At 40.4% G+C, this 18,104-nt stretch overlaps 1 protein-coding gene across 1 annotated transcript in view; it reads left to right on the top strand.

Annotated features, from left to right (window-relative positions):
• The window catches only part of LOC117402476 (tetratricopeptide repeat protein 7A-like), a 110,965-nt gene extending 97,171 nt beyond the window's left edge, over nt 1–13,794 (top strand). Inside the window, exon 20 of the mRNA XM_034003664.3 lies at nt 10,788–13,794. Coding sequence (XP_033859555.3) covers nt 10,788–11,009 — 222 coding nt within the window. The 3' untranslated portion in view covers nt 11,010–13,794. The remainder of the gene's footprint in view (nt 1–10,787) is intronic.
• The last annotated feature ends 4,310 nt before the right edge of the window (nt 13,795–18,104 follow it).

Genomic DNA, 18,104 nt, shown 5'->3' with positions numbered 1-18,104 from the left:
CGACAGTGTCGAGATGAAGCTTGCTTCTCTGGTTATTATCTCCTGTCTCTCTTGCTTTTTCATTTGGTGTGCTCATTGGCTGTGATCGTTCTCATGGCTGCAGCACAGACTGAGGAAATACATTGATTAACTTCATTTAATGGGAGAGGTCCCTCGAAAAGAATTGCATGCTTTCTGAATCACTTGGTATTCAATAGAGATCTTTTTATACAGTGCTCCCTCGCTATGAGGCTCTTGATTATAACGCGCCTTGGATATAATGCTCCTACAGCATGTCCCCCAATTCCCTATACTAGTGATTCATGCAATATTTCTACAGTAAATACAGTACCGGTGTTGATTAAACTGTAAACTACTTCTCAGTCCAACTTCCGTTTCTGTCTCTCCCTTTTGATTCAGTATCTGAACTGAAGAAAAGCTGTGCTGGCACTTTATAACACAGACATCTTATTCAGCATTTGTTTTATAACTTAATAAATATTAGGCCCATTACGTGGTTATCTTTAGTAATGTATTTACTTTTTTGCTGCGAGAGGAGCTGCAGCTTTCTCCAGGAGACAAGATGCTTCAGCTTCGCTTCAGCCCCACTCTGGCAGCCAAACCTGGGGCGAGCCCATTCCTTTTTCCCCTCTCCCGACCCGCTCTCCTTCTCGCACTTGGTTTGCTTGTCTGTCGCTTCGAACTGAACTCCCAACCGCCGTTTAGCCAGGCTATTTATAGTTTAAAAACTGCTAATTAAAATGATCCACGAGTGGGAATGTTACCTTTTTTTTTTTTTGGTAAAAAATATAGCGTTGATTACATGGTGCTTTATGCAAGGTTAATTCACGGAAAGTTACATTGTTGCTTCACTATATGTGCATTATAGAGAGGGAGTTATTTTATTTTTTATTTTAGTCAGATGTGTGTTGTTATGTGTCCCGCGGTGCCCCCCACCTCCTCCCCCGTTTATAATGCTCATCGGTTATAATGCTCAATCAATGGGGATTTGGGAAAGCTCTGGCATTGATGAGGTGGGAGAGTACCCCTGCAGTACTTCTGTATTGAGCACGCTCTGGAGAACCTGAATTAAGTGACAGTGGCACCTTAAACATGCCTAACGCATCCTAGTGTGTTATTGCATACCTAACATGTTACATAATTAATGCTGAATGTAATTATCTGTCCTACAAAGACAAATAAAGACCAATTTGAACCCTTGATTTTCGGAAATGGTCTCAGTGCAGCAGGCTGAGGTACTGTGCAAATAGCAAAAGGGATGCCTTATTTGCTTGTAGCGCTGACTATCACAGTGGGAACCTCAAGCTCAGCCCTGGCCTGCTTCGTCACACTGACTGTTTCTGCTTAAAAGCCGAGACCACAACTTATATCAATAGTTTAACAATTAGTACCCAGTCAAGTCATTCAGTCAATGGTCAGTTAATAAATCATTATTTTCAACATCTTAAGTGCCTTTATCATGATGTAATTATAATCACCTGTTGAAAATAATATAAGGTGTGGTCTCGGCTTTTAAGTCTTTAAAATGTTGGAAACATAGGTGTTTTACAATGTTCTGATGAAGACAAACTGTCAAAACGCGTTAACATTATAGCTTGCTGACTTTTGTAATCTGAAAATAAAAATATGTTTATCGACAAATTGAGTGCAGAGCCGGATTTATCCAAGGGAGTTGCTGTTTCTATCTTTCTGTGGCTTTCTACAGTTAGGTTTTTTATATATATATAGTGCACATGGTCATCCAGATAGGCAGCTCTGGGGGATGTTCTCCTGGACAAACCTACACCAAGGTGTGACATCGAACGCATTTCCCAAACAGCCGCAACCCTCATGTAAATTCACTGTTTATCATTGTAAAACCGCAGGAGCAGTAATCCTGTGTAGCTGGAAGGATGCTGGTGGCTGTGTGGCCAGCAGAGTCTCTGCAGTGTTTGACACAGCAGTGATTGAAGACCCCTGTCTGTCTCTCTTCCTCTGGGGTGCGGTGCTCCTGTCAGACTGCTCCAGGAAGAGCTGCTCCCTCACTGAGCCTTTAACGAGCTGCCTGTCACACAACTTCCTTCCTGTTGCAAAAGTTAGCCTAGTTGGATGATGCAGAGACGCAAGGGAGCGGATTGAGTCTCTTGCCTTCCCTCATAAATGTTTTTCCCTTGCTTACATTGTGGGTATAATTTCAATCTTGTTTAAATTCAGATAGATACAAGCTATATTGACCTGTGCAGCATACAGGGAGTTAGTCCCTGTCACCAGGTATCTGGCCCTTTCAGAGTGGCTTACAAAGCATATGGAAATACAGGTAGTTTTCTAGCTGTATTGGTAGTATAGCATATTAACTGTATCTTGGTCACTTCAAAATAAGAAAAAGTTTTTTGGCAGTGTGACCAGAGTAAGAAAGGATAAACTAAAATATGTTTGGTGCTTGATTGTGCATGTAAATGACAAACACAGTGAAGGCCCTGCACACTAATAATTGCAGGCTGTTTAGTTGATTTGGCTGAGAAGGGGTTAACAGCCCCAGCTCATGAAATACAGGTGCATGTGGTCAGGTTCAGTTGATTGCTGATTAGACGGGCCACATGTATAAATCGAGTTCAGGGCTAGGATTCATGTAGTGTTGCTACTGTACCATGTGCTCATGTGTTTGAGTTCAGGGCTAGGATGCATGTAGTGTTGCTACTGTACCATGTGCTCATGTGTTTGAGTTCAGGGCTAGGATGCATGTAGTGTTGCTACTGTACCATGTGCTCATGTGTTTGAGTTCAGGGCTAGGATTCATGTAGTGTTGCTACCATGTGCTCATGTGTTTGAGTTCAGGGCTAGGATGCATGTAGTGTTGCTACTGTACCATGTGCTCATGTGTTTGAGTTCAGGGCTAGGATTCATGTAGTGTTGCTACCATGTGCTCATGTGTTTGAGTTCAGGGCTAGGATGCATGTAGTGTTGCTATTGTACCATGTGCTCATGTGTTTGAGTTCAGGGCTAGGATTCATGTAGTGTTGCTACCATGTGCTCATGTGTTTGAGTTCAGGGCTAGGATGCATGTAGTGTTGCTATTGTACCATGTGCTCATGTGTTTGAGTTCAGGGGTAGGATGCATGTAGTGTTGCTACCATGTGCTCATGTGTTTGAGTTCAGGGCTAGGATGCATGTAGTGTTGCTATTGTACCATGTGCGCATGTCTTTGTTAAGAAGACTGTTTGTTTGTATCTCGTTTATTTAGATTGTATTTGTAATAAAAGTGCACACCCCTGTGCTGAAACGTAATTCTGCTGGTCCAGTGATTCAGCCAGCCTGTTACACATGGCTTAATTCCACATTATCTTCATGTTAATCTATAGCGACACAACCCACCGTACTGTAAGGCTTTAGTGGTGAGGCAGGAGAATAACTAGCCATCAACGGCCAAGCAGTCGACAGGCGAGGTTGCGTTTAGTACAGCTTCCCGCTGCGATGTGCGCTAACATACACACTCTGTTCTCATAATATTTTCTGCAATAGCCTTGTTTGCCGAGCAGAATCTGAATGAAACACATGTGTATCTCATTAAGCCCTTCCTCTGCTTGGTTTGCCATGGTTACAGAGCACAATTGACCCTACACAAGGCTAATGAAAATTCCTCGAAAAGCAGTTCAACTCAAGATTAGCCTTAAACGTCAGGCAAGAGGAATTCTCTTATAAAAGTCTACCCAGGGATTGGTCACTTGCAGCTGTAAGTGCTTGGGCATGCCCTAGAGGCTATGGGATATTGGAAGGTCTCCTCCTGTGCTGTCTGGATCCATTTGTCTTTCAAAGCATCAGCCAAAGGGGCCGAGTTAGGCATTAGGGACAGCCTCTCCTACAACTGGGACAGAATTCCATGCAATATCAGACGTGTCAGTTATTTTTTGGGATAAAATAAAGAACACTCAAATGTCCCACTCATTCATTTGAATTGTGGTAGTAAATGGATTATAGTTGATGTATTACTAAGCTTGGGGGTTGGATGGCAAATTTAATATTGTCTTAATTCTGCTGCCCCGTTGAAAGGTAGGGTTGCAGCACATTGCTCTGCTTTGCTTGCCATACAGTCTAGTCCTGCCTTCTTGATGTCAATCCATTAGTTTATCAAAGCTGTTTGACTGAGGCCAGTCTAAACAGGTGTGCTTGTATTGCATTACTAGAGAATCTGCGTAATCGGACTCTCTTTTGTTTTGTCTCTTGGACTGTAGACTGGACCCCAGTACGACGGAGTCAAGCTTTTAACCTTATAAGCCCCTACAGTTATTTAACACTGGTCCAAATTTCATAATAACCAGGCTACAAGCTAAAACACAACCCCCGGATTCATTGCTAAGACGAGATCAATTTAAATACTAAACTGCATCCTACAAAGCTGAAGAATTGCTGTTGTTTTGAATTGATTGACTCTTGATTTCCTTGTAAGAAACACCTCTGGTTTGACGCAGAATGTGCACGCCCATAATGTTTTGAATTCCTCTACAGCCAAATGAGGTGCTGCCAACCTTATAGACGTGCAAGCAAACAGTTAATGAAGTATCTCTGTCTCACTCTTCCTTGCAGTTTTGAAAGTTAACAAAACCCATCATAACGGTGCAATATTCCCTCTTGTTGTAAACCCAATTTAAATAGCTGTGTGATCCTGTTGGGAACATTCTGAGCACAGGTTTCCATGGTAACTAAAAATTAAAGTAGGTCTAGAATATGCTTGTCCAAAAGTTGGGGTGGGGGGGGGGGGCTCTAACTTTTTTAATATTCCATTTTCTAGCTATACAAAATGAATATTTCAAGCTCCAGCACTTCTGATCGAAATTGGATATTTAATTTAAATATAATAGGATATGTTCATTTGCATCAGTAGATATCTATATATTTTTTCATATTGAACATACATTGTTGTGGTTTATCAAATTCTTATTTCAGTGTACAGCACCAATTTTAAGTGGTTATCCATTCAACTCTTTTTTTTTTTTTTGTAGAAAACAATAACTATGTCCAGTACTTTCTGTAAGTGTGATAGTTTCATTCACTGTTAGTTAAATGGGTTATTAGGACAAACAAGGTATTTGTTACAGATTACGGGACGCTTATAATTATAAAAACAACAATTACAATGCTTGATGAAGTATCTGGCACATTTCAGTAATCTGCTTGTGTGCTTGCCATTAACAATTGATCTCCACTGGCAGTGCAGCACTGGCACTACATGGCAATGCAATGGGTCTGCACTAAGTGGCATAGGTATCTCAAGGGCAGCGAAAATGGCATGTGCTATTGCTAGAATAGCACACAGTAACATGTCCATATGTACACATACGAACCCTGTGGTCTGCAAATGGTCCGGTCTAGGTTTCTTTAAAGTAATGGAGTGGTATTTGGCTTCCCAGTGGTAACAGAAGAGTTTAGAAAAATTTTGTTATTTCCTTAAACCTCAAACTCAGGTAACAAAAACTCTCTGTCCAAAACAATAGGACACTTGTATGTGGCTTCCTCAATCTGAACACATTCTTTTCTGTTTGGAAATTTAAAAAGAAACTTTTTTTTTTCCAGTTTTTGTGTCAGTTACTTTGTGTGGCTTCTTTGGAATTGCATTTGTCTTTATTTGGCAGTGCTTCTGTTGGCTTTGTTAGCCTGCCAGGCTGTCGTACTCTGTTTTAGGGAAGAATCTTCCCATAGCAAGCTGATCTTCTGTGAACTTTATAAATTCTTCATAAGGTCCATGGAACACAACGGTACATGAAGTGTATGAAGTGAATGTGAAGCCATCAGTGCAGGTACTTTTTGATGTCATGTTATTTCCCTTCTAAGAGTGTTTAAAGAGTGTGTTAACAAAAAAAATCATTAGATCATTATTAGCATTAGCAACATGAACACCAGTCCCCTGGGTCCTGCTGTCACCATCACTGGCTCTTATGGATTCCCATCTGCTGTGGAGGTAGCATCCAGGAATGAATGCACTGTCTATTCTGTGTCAGTTGACAAGCTACCACAGGCCTCAAGCTTTTCATTGTGTACACCGTTTACACACTCAGTTGTCACTGCTAGTAAAAACAGAGGGAACATGTACTTGAACTCAGATTGGCACTACAGCAACAAGCAATTGCTATGCAAATAACGACAATACACAGTTGCGGTTGCTATGCATCAGGAGGCTGGCATGCCCTTTTGGTTTATGTATCTGTCACGAGTGCAATTGAGCTCAAAGGAGGATTAGCAGGTCATGGCACAATTAAAGTGGAAAGCAATTTGTTCTGATTCAGAAAAATTAGTCTCTTTTCTCTTATACCAGTTCTGGGATATGTGTTCTCCCAGTTTTTCCTGTTTCACTACATTTGCATTGGTTTCACGTCTGTGCTGGAAAGTTTGGTCACGTTGCATATTTCTAAAACCAGAATTTGTACAGGTTGTAGGCTTTTTAGCTTGATGAATTGTGTACAGTGCAAGGTGTGCTAAGGAAACTGCCCTTGTTAGCACTAGGAGAAACTAAAGAAGCCACAGGTGCTGTGTTTTTACCTTCTGGAGTTGTAAAGTGACTTTCACATACAAACATTCCATGACATCCCAAAGAACTGAACGCTCAAGGGCCTCAAGATAGGTCTGTGGGATGTTGAGACAATATCTGCAGCAATATGTAGGACCAGGACTCATCACGGCACAATGTGGAATAGAAATTCACTGGGAGTCAGTGTGTGGGTCCAGATAGTCTGTGTGATTTTCTGATGCCAGATATTTTACTTGTTGGTGATCTGGAGATGGCAGACTTGGACAGTCCTGCATGGTCCAGCATAGTACGCCAGTCTAACATGTTCTGAAACATGAGTTAGACTGCCGTACACTAGATTTAATCTCAGGCTTTGTTATAAACTCCTGTGGGGTAACAGAAATAAAATGTCTGGCATTGCTTGTAGAGTTCCTGGGAGCTGATGAAGCACCACAGTGTTATGACAGCCAAGCGTGATACCAGCTAGTTATCACAAGCCCAGCTGGCTATGGAGTAAAAATGCCTAAGTCTACCCAGTTGGTGGGTGAAATTGCAAATAGAGAAAATAGGTATTCAGTCATGCAAAACTAACAACCTTGTTTATGATATATTTTGCCAAAAATGTAACAAATAAAATATGTAGGAGAGACAGGTACAGCTTTATATAAAAGAATACAGAATCACCTATGAAACATAAGAAATAAAGTAAATTAACCAGTAGTTCAACACTTTACAAAAAATGAACATACCATGAATGACCTACAATTTGTAGTTTAAGAAGAAATAAAATTAGATGTACAATACAGAAGAATAAAGGAAAATAAATGGATAAATAGACTCAATACTATGATGCCTGAAGGTTTAAATAGAAAGGAATAGTAGATCGTTACATCATTAACTATGTAGTAAATTACATCACAAACACATTGATAGATTTAAACAGAAATAACTAATATATATAGATATGTGACAAGACAGTCGTATTTTGGGTTCGTGCCCCTATATAAACGTGACGCTTTTACATGCACTTTTAATAATACAAAATAACAATGTTCAGTAATGTGACTCTTGTTTAAAACACGTCTGCAGTAACTTAATGTTATTCATTTCAGTAAAAAGATCACTGCATGGACTTGTTTGCACATGTTTTCTAAGAATGTAGGTCACAAGGTACAGTGTGCAAATAATATGCATATTAACAGAACCACATGATGTAAAAATGAAAGCGTCCTTTTAAACACAAGGGGAATACCTGCTTTTCAACTCGTTCTCCTACACTGTACCCTTTCGCTGCCATGACTACTAGTGTGCCAAAAAACTGTTAGAACTGGTAGCCGGCACGTGCCTCAGGAACACTGGGAGCTGTTAAAGCAAAGCCAGTTACTTATCGACGTACTCCCCTGTTAACCCCGACCACAATGTGACTTGACAGAGACTCCTCCACCTTAGAAATGTAAAGAACAGTGCCTTCTTTCGGTTGGACGTTTTTTACTGTTATATAACCCATGTGTTTCCTATATCATTTTCTGTGCTGCTGCTGGAGATCACAAGGCTGCTTGTGTAAGACAGTAGTGTACATGTTACTGAGTAGCACCTTTGAGCGTGAAAAACTGTTACATTATCTCATTTTAGTGGAATGGCCCTCCAGGACTGTGATTGGTCACCCCAAGTTTAGACAGTGCAGCAGTGTGAAATTGGAACTGCCCTGTGGATAAGGGGGTGGGGGGGAGGGGGGTTGTTTCCGGTAGCACCTCCACTGGCTCATCCCTCTCACAGGTCAGAATATTGAGTAAGTTCAGTGGAGGGGAGATTCAGGAGGTGCAGCTGTTGCTGTAAACAGCATATCCGCTCCATGTAAACAAAGAAACAAAACTGAAGTATTTTAGCCTGGCCTGTAAAAAAGCTAGCTCTAACCAGTAAACATCAAGGCACTTGCAGATGACCCAGATATCAGCCTTATAATGCCTTTGATTGGTTATCGACATGATGGTGTGAAGTAAAAATATCTTTGAAAAGTCAATCTTCAAGGTGGGCTTTGAAGGATGAAAGCGCTTGTCATGTTTATTGAGGTACTGGTATGCATCTGCAGATAAGCAATTTCCACAAGACCTGCCTGCCTGCGTGCCTGTCTGCCTGTTTGCCTACCTGCCTGTCTGCCTGCCTGGGTATTGCCTCCTTTTAAACTAATGAGGGCAACAACCTAATATTGCAAAGGCTAGCGTTTAAAAGGATTTTGCTCTAAGAGCCTGTTTGTTATCATTGTTATTGGTGGAGAATAGGGTTAATACACCAGTGATTGCAGAGGGTGGCCTTGATACTGAATACAGGGACGGCCTTCATGCTGAAGGTGACTATACCAGTGGCCTTAATTGGAGGTGCCTTTGTGCTGAAGTGGCCTGAGAGTGGGGTTTTACTATATATTGTGTGTTTACTAACAGTAACTAGATTGGCCTGCGTGGTGTTTGAATCTGCCCTTCCGTTTGTCGTTCAGTTGTTTCCATTGCCCCGCTCTTCCTTTTTCTTCTAGATGATAAGACGTACAGGGCATTGCCTACTCTTTCGCTTTTAATCCTTGATGTGTAAATGTGCTCCTTGATGCATGTTAGCAGCTTTGTTCTATACAAAGGGAGCAGCTTCACATCTAAGATCCTACAGATTTTACAAACTCCTGCTCTCTGAGGGCATTCATATGCACTTGTGTTCACAAATTTTGTTCACGACTGTAAGTCGTCCTGGGTAAGTGCGTCTGCTAGGAAATAAATAATAATAATAATAATAATAATAATAATAATAATAATAATAATAACAATAATGTACTCTACTTTCTGTTTTGAATTATTTTGATCTATTATGTTTCAGTCATCACTTCCTGGTGACTTTTTTTAAAACTTAGCAGTTTAACCCTTTCAGTCCTGGCCTTATCTTAGCGCCGTATGTTAACATATGCCGTTGGAAATCAAGTTGGAACCTCACGGAGCTCCTAGGTCCCAGTCTGAGGTAGTGTAGAAATATATGTAAACAATATTTTGTTGTCCTGTTCTCATGTACACTCAATAATGGGAGTCCCTTTTTTAATTATAGAACTTAATTTCGTTTTTTCAGCTCAATAAAAATAATTCAGGACGGAAAGGGTTAAAGCACCCATGTTGCCTAAATTGAGCTTGCAGAATTATGTCTAACTTTCAGGTACACCAGAGTGTAACCATTAACCTGTCCTCCTGCAACGCAGGCACCGTGAGAGCTTCCCCTCACAGCTACACTAGTGCATCTCAGTACTGGTCTGAACAACCCCTCCCTCTCTGCACACTCATTTCACCTGACGTGAGCCAGATTCAAACCCAGAGCAAGACTGAACATGCTGCTCCATTGTGATCTAATTTTTAAAATGTTTCCAGTTTGTCATTCAGAATGGTATCCATCCCAACAGGATAATAAAATGAATCCAGTTACCGGCCTCGGAAAAGCTTGCGAAGAAGTTTGAAAAGGTCTTGTCATGCTCTATTGAGACAAAACAATGTTCGCTGCCTCGAGGGGGAGGGAAACCCGTGGCTGTAAAGCTGCTGAAGCAAAGGGCTGTACTCCCAAACTAGATCAGAAAAGAATTAAATCATGTGGCCAGATTTCACAAACATTAAAATCCATCTGTGTTACTCACATTGTACAACACCAGATGGGCTTCCTGCTATCCTGCCTTGAAGGGCAGCATACAGTGCCTGCTGCAGCCCTAATTCTAATAGATACAGTATTTCCAGCCACATGAATGGAGTGGCCACCTGCTCTTACCAGCCAGTTAACCCCAAATCAATACAAGTAAATGAGAAAGGCACCTTGAATAAGCAGCCAGGAATGCAGTCCCTTTGTTGACTACTAGTTTGCTTCACTGCATTAACACTGTTGCAGGCCACGCAGCAGGCAACTGTAGCACTGTGGTGTAAAACCCTGCCCTGTTCTTCAACAATAACTCTTTGTCTGTTGAATTTGAGGAATTTAAATAATTTCCTAAGGGAAAGGCTGAGTAGGAGGACTTCATCAACCACAGATATGCACTTGTCGTTATTTGCCTGCCTGCTGACGCTTTTTTGAATTTACACAGAGTCCCCCTCTCTCTCTCTCTCTCTCTCTCTCTCTCTCCCCTTTCTCTCCCTCCCTCTCTCTCTTCTCTCTCCCTTTCCCCTTCCTCTCCCTGTCTCTCGCTGTCTCCCTCTATTCCTCCCTCTCCACTCTCACATTACACAATCTTATTTAATCGTTGCCATTCTGTCTTCCTCTCCATCTCTCTCTCTCTTTCCCTCTCCCTCTCTCCTCGCAGGGCCTGATCCTGAACAGGATGGGCCGGAGCAGCCTGGCGGAGAAGGTCCTGAGGGACGCAGTCCAGGCTCAGAACACGTCTCACGAGTCGTGGAAGTGCCTGGGGAAGGTGCTGCAGGAGCAGGGGAGGAGCGAGGCTGCGGCTGAATGCTTCCTGACCGCCCTCGAGCTGGAGTCCAGCAGCCCCATCATGCCCTTCACCGTCATCCCCCGGGAGCTGTAGACCTGCTCACACCACAACGCTCCCAGCAACATTTACTAAGCTTCTACCCCACGTACAATAAAAAGTCATGCATTTACCATCCAGGATGAATGGAGAGTGGAGGCTCAACCTTAGAACGATTAGTAAGAATGTATTTATTTATTTATGTTGTTGTTTTTTGAGTCAATATGTGTCACACTTTCTGTGATGTACTGTATTTCCATTCTAGTACAAATGTTATTTCTATTGGTCTTTCATCATGCCAACTTATAAGCTCTGCAGTCACAGAGTAAACTGGCCAGTGAACCAGTGTCAGAACACATGACCAGTGTTCCAGGTTACCTTGGCAACCAAACAGTGCTGACTCTCAGACAAGTCTAAACATTGCAGAAATGTCAAACATTTACTGTTGCCGAGCCCGCCCTTGCTATGCAGAGTCACTTCCAATAGGACACTGATTTAACATCTCATCCGCAGTATGGAGCACAAGGAGGTTAAGTGACTTGCTCAGAGTCACACTGTGAGTCAGTTAGTGGCAGAGGTGGGATTTAAACTGGGGATCTTCTGGTTATAAGCCCTGGACTTTAACCACTGGACCACACTGCCTCCTTAATGGTGAATGGTGATAACAATACAAGGACATACACAGCCATTATCTGTTGAGTAAAGGACTAAAGGAGTGGCCTTTGAAATGCATTATATTATTCACTCCTCCACTCCACTGAAGGGTTGGGGAGGGTAATTGAACTCCCATTTCTATTTTATATATATTATTAATATAGCACATCTGTTTTAATTGTTTTAACAGTACACTTGCTATGGATCTGAGTGTTACTGCTATTTAATATTCAGCTTGGTGTGCAGTAAATATTTGTTTTGATTCACCAGCTCAGTTAAGGCAGGGAACTCCCTTTAACCTCAGATAAAATCACTTAAACATCAAGCATATTTTAGGCTCCTCCAACACCAGAACAAATCGTCAGTCGAATAGCTAGTATCTATTGTCCTTCAATAAACAATATGTCCAATGATCGGCAAGGAAGGGATTTATATTTTAACTCAATCTATTACGTCCCGGCTGTGCGTCAGAGTTTGCCTCCTCCTCCCCAGCCTCCATCTGCTTTTTGGCTTCGTCTAACAGGGGAGGGCAGCAACCCTGACCCCCTGCCCATGGCTTCCCTATGGTCAGCCTTTCAACTTATCTGCAAGCTAATTTATGGGCAGGGGAACCATGAAAGGTAGGTGAGGCCAAAGGCCAAAGAATCTATTGCATGAGTTTCCTGACTGAACGAGCTGGAATTGTCAGCAGAGATATTAAGACATCAGCCTAGCCTGTCTGCAGGTGTCAGACACAGACCAGCAGCCAAGCCCCTGCCTTACAACAGCATTACAGTGGAAAGAGCTTGTCAACATTAGTGGCACAGGAAGACTTGTACATACTCTCATTGGCTGTTTGTAGTTTTCTGTATATTCCGTTTGTCAGTGTTTCCTCTTCCTAGAATGATGTTTGTCACAGAGCCTCACTACTCTTCAGGCGCTCTCTACCATATTACTAATGACCAAGACAAGACACCAAAAGCTGACAATAAGACAGGAATTTTGTTTTCTAATTTTACACAGTGTTGCATTCACACCTAAAGTCTACAAAACATGGTAGAACTACATGCAGCATTCTTCAGTGTCACAGTGAAAACGGACACATTCAGTCTTTCGTATCAGTCTTTCATATCCCATTGAACTGGTTCCAGGGGTCCATCGGATATGTAGCGATATCGTAGCTCAGAGGGAGCCGTTATACTACATTGTCATTGCTTTATTAACATCAAGGTATTCTCAATGAACAGTGCCAGGAATATCAGCATGTTTACAACACCCCAGTACAGTGCTGCATGTATACTGTGCAAAGACAATCTGTGAAAATGATTGCAAAGCAAAAGACTAATACAGTATTGGACAATTTACAAATAGCATTTCAAGAACCACTCTTACCATGCTTTCTCGGTCTATGCTAAATCTGCTGTAACATTTGTTCCAATAATACTACAACATTATATTATTTATGATCTCAATAATTACAGTAAACTTGCCTCCAAATCACACACATGCAATTGGAATGCTGAATTTCCAATTCCTTTCTGTTTGTAACTAATGTTATGACAACATGTTCTGAATGAAAGGACATTGTCCCTTAGCATACTATTATATAGGGTAGCATAGATTGTATATGGCAGCCCAGCTGCTAAAGCATTACTGTATAGCACTGTTCAGTTCTAAAGCAAGCACAGTACTATGTTATGTAAACTACTATAGATCATATTTCTATCATCTGTACTGTATACGTCTGCTGAAACAAAATGCTGTATGTTATATTGAAATGGATGTTTTTAAAAGGTTATGCTGCTGTGCATTCGATACACAACCAGCAACAAAAGAGCCCAAGATGCACTGTAAATAGCATGGCATCAGACCAGGAGGCACTAGTTTATATTGTTGTATGTTCAAAGACAAGGCTATATTTTTGATGCTAGTCTAGTACATTCTGTAATAATATCACATTGTACACCCAGTAACAAAGTACATTGAGGTGTATCTAATTACTGTGCATTTACATCACAGTTACTTAGAAAATACATACTTACACATAATTACAATGGTATTGTGCATAGTTACAATGTACTTCATGTGTAAATCTAGTATCTTTCTCATTACTACATATTTCTGATTTGATTTTGCATTTAATCATTATTTATACAATGTATGAATGGTCTCTGTCACATATATATACAGTATATATATATATATATATATATATATATATATATGTGTATATATATATATATATATACAGTATATATATTTCAAGAAATTTCTCGAAAACAAAGAATTTTAGGAAACATCTCTTGTAGCAAATGTTTGCTTTTGTTAATAAGGGAAAAAAGTTACAATTATTTATTTCAGCAATTCCTTCTGCAAAACTCCAACAATGCCAATTAAAAAGTATTCATACCATTTGATGCTATGATAGCATTGTCTACAAGGTGCTAGAAATTTCAATATGATAATGAAGAACCTAATTCTAGAAACGTCTAGAAAATGCTGGATTGTAGGTGAACATTCTTAGAGAGTATAAAAGTGCTAGGCATAGGATAATTGCTGTCATTACTAGTAAGTCAATATGGGAAAACGTAAAGAGCTATCTGCTAAGAAATACATAAGAAGACCTTAGGCAGAAAATGATTTATTGTCATAAAGCTGAAGAAGGACACACAAAGATTTCCAAGCATATGAGTATCCCAATTTCTATTATTAAGAAGTACAAAACTCATGGTACTGTCACAACGCTCCCTCGGTCTGAAAGAAAGAAGGTTCTTTCACCAAGAACAAGTAGAAGAATTGTGAGGAAGGTTAATAACAATCCGAGATTGACTGCCAAAGATATTCAAAGTGAATTGGCTGCAAGTGGGACTGGGGTTTCCATTTCAACCATAGGTCGAGTATTGCACAGTGAAGGTCTCAATGGTCGCAGGCCAAGGAAAAAGACACTCTTAGGAAAATGTCACGAGGACAATCGCTTAAAGTTTGCAAAACAGCATTTGAATGATGGATAGGAGTTCTGGGCAAAGGTTTTGTGGAGTGATGAAACAAAAATCAAGCTATTTGGTCACGCTGATGGTTGTTATGTTTGGAGAAAGTCTGGTGAGGAGTACAAAGAAAAGAACACCATACCTACTGTCAAGCATGGAGGTGGTAATATCCTTCTATGAGGCTGTTTTTCCTCTAATGGCACAGGAAATTTAGTTCTAATACATGGTAAAATGGATTCCATAGCATACCAAAAGATATTGGCCAATCATCTGAAACCCTCCGCTACAAAATCAAGGTTCTGGAATGGCCTAGTCAAAGTCCCGATCTAAATCAGATTGAGAATATTTGGTATGAGTTGAAGAAGGCTGTGCACAACAGAAGTCCTCGGAATTTGAATGAACTGGAACAATTTTGTATTGAAGAATGGTAAAAAATCTCTAAAGAATCATGCCAAAAGCTCATTGACAAATATCCTTACTGTTTAAAAGAGGTTATTATTGCTAAAGGTATCTCAACTAGCTATTAATTTCATTTTCCTTGTCAGGGTATGAATACTTTTGAATTAGCATTTTTTGAGTTTTGCAAAAAAATATATATAGTGTTAGAATCTATTTTCCAAACATATGTAATTGTTCAAAAGATAGTTGTAATAAAAGAATGCTGTGCTGAATGTTTATCAGTCTGATTTCCTTGATGTTCAATACAAGTCTGAAACTTCATCCACTCATACACTGTGTAACAAGGGCACCACTGTAATAAATCACATGGCTTTTTAAACCCATCAGAGCATAGGGAGTCCACTGGCCTCCAGTTCCTACATGTCCTGAGCTGCACCAGACAAAATTAAAATACACATGCACAGCTTCAACCACATCCATTCTTGATGTGTACCGTATACAGAACAATCAACACAAGTTTTATAGCAGAAGTATTCTCCCCTCCAGTGTTTAGAAAATACATGATAGAACACAGAAGAAAGGTTGCAGGCAGGAGCATCTCGATGGGCAGGTTGGTCAGGGACTCTGGAGCCTCAACACAGAAGCCATCTGACACATTCCACAGGAGATTCGCACACCGATAACTCATTAGGATTTCGTGCTAGCTTCCATCACAATCACACAAACGGCCCAAGGCACCCGTCAATGGTGATTTGAATAGGAACTCTGCATGCAACACATGCCATCAAATTACAGCACGACCAATATATTCTGTGCAACTTCACCAAGCAAAGATAACACAGACTCATCTCAGATGAAGGGAGAAACACCTAACGATGTATGCTAGAATGAAACAGCATTAGCTCCACAGCCTCTGGCACAATGTCCTGACATTCCAGATTATGGTACCATTGAAGACCTGCATGAGCTTAACTTTGGTTATGGTGGCCTCTATCAAGCATGACCTGACAATGGTTAATTATGGTAAATGACAGCCAGATCAGAGCTTTTTTTAAAACATCATACCAATATCTGGAATTACAGCTCTGACCAATATAAGACTCAAAGCAATTGCAGTTGTGTTATTAAATAAATGTTCAACAATTCCCAACAGTGCACATGAGGCAGCAACTCTTTAAAAAAAATAAAAATAAAAGAGATGTGGTGTACCCCTGATTGTAGTCATCGAATGTAATTAAATTCAGATTATTCTGGGATTTGGGATTTGCAGTGTCCTTCTGGAAAGCTGGAAATTAGTTTTGCTCATTTGAAAAATACACAAGCAAGCATCAGACTTGTGACAGGAGGATGGCTGCTCCCTTGTTATATCATCCCCTGACAGGCAGTGTCCTGCTGCTTCCAATGAGAGAGAGCTATAGCAACTTGAAAACAAAAAAGGCAGAACTAATTTAACAGCAGGCACTGCTGAGTCGCTCAGGTACAGTATACATACACAGCACTATCGACTGAGGTCTGAAATCTGGCTGCTTCCACACTGAGGCCCAGACTCAAACCACAATTCAATTCACTCTTAGCTGGGGAAAAAAATATTTTAAATGAATGCATTAAAACAAGCTCTCCGTAGCTTCCCTTGGTACTTGATCAACATTCAACTCTGTCTCATGTTTGAAGCCAGAGTGCTTGGATACTGTTGCTTTCTCAATTGTTAACTCAGAGTCCAGTCCACCTGTCTGAACACTTGTTACATCTCGATGACACTGCCTCATTATATAATCCGAAGTCACAAAGACGTTACGTAAGCTGTAAGATTTTGGTGTCTAATAAATGCTAGTTTTCCTTAAGCTGATGTTCAGCTCTTAAAAAAAATCATCTAAAAACAGGGTGAACACAAATCATACATTTTGTTTCATAAAGCATTCAAAGTTGGATTTCTACGCATTCTGCTGATTGTTACCTTTTTAAAATTAACTTTACATTCAACATAATATATATATATTTTTTAAATAAATATTTTTTCACTGAATAGTAATACTAAAAGAGTCATTATCAATGTCTTCAATCAAAGATGTGTTTTTAACCTTTAAAAGAAGACCCTCTCTGGTGTCACACATTTTTACAGAAGGAACTAGACTAACAAGACCTAATTACACCGTTAAATGATTGTTTGTCATTCCCTAGGTCCTCTTCTGGTACTAAAGATTAAGCCTCTTTAAAAATAGGCTTCACTCAGTGGTTAAAGTGGGGCTTTATGTGTCGATATGCATACCAATGGCATGGCACACTGGCAAAAAAAAAAAAATCTAGGGGGGGAAAATTATATAAATGTTATGTTATACTGTGGCAAAACACCCTACTCGTATCTTTTTAGTTTCAAACAAAAGAACTCTGAATTTAGTGTCTCTACATAGCGTGAGTATGTTTTACCTCAGGTCATGCCCTTATTCTCCAGAAGTACTTCCCCCTTAGGTCACTGTACCCATGAATTTTATACATTACTGACGGTTGCTGGAAATCGTACCAGTCAAATCCCACTAATACGTTTTATGTTGAATTTCATCTGTGTTATAAATAAAATTATTTAAAAAAAATTAAATTATAAAACCTTGCTTGTGTTTAGCATCTATAAAGTTAAAGATCAGGGCCCAGGCCCTGCTGCCTTCTGTGGTCTGGACTTGTAGATGTTACAAGATTAACCTAGATTGTTGCCATGTAATATCACCCAGGCCCTTTAGACCTTAAGCTTTGGAACAATGACTCAAGTATTGTCTTAAATTTCTAGTTCAGGTTTCTTTGACAGGTGTAGTCTGCACCTGAGGGGGGAATCAAGGAAGGGATATTATTAATTCACCCTTTGGTTACCTTGTGGGATGGGTGGAGTCTTGCATCATTGCAACAGTATCACTTCTAAATAAAGGGTCAGGAGTCAGGGGTCAGGGGTCAGGAGTCAGGGGTTTGTGGGGCAGGCTAGATAAGCTTTCTACCTCAATACAAGAGGACTCTGGGAGAGCTAACACTATGTGCTGTACAAACACACCGGCGATGACAAACACACATGCATGCTGTGCAAAGTCAGTGTAAAATAAATACATCTTGGACCTTTCCTTCATACAGTCCCTGCATATCAAATGAATCC

Source organism: Acipenser ruthenus, chromosome 5 (genome assembly GCF_902713425.1).
Source record: "Acipenser ruthenus chromosome 5, fAciRut3.2 maternal haplotype, whole genome shotgun sequence".
Classification (NCBI taxonomy): Eukaryota; Metazoa; Chordata; class Actinopteri; order Acipenseriformes; family Acipenseridae; genus Acipenser; species Acipenser ruthenus.
The sequence above is the reverse complement of the archived record's forward strand: the minus strand, read 5'-3'. Positions and strand labels throughout refer to the sequence as shown.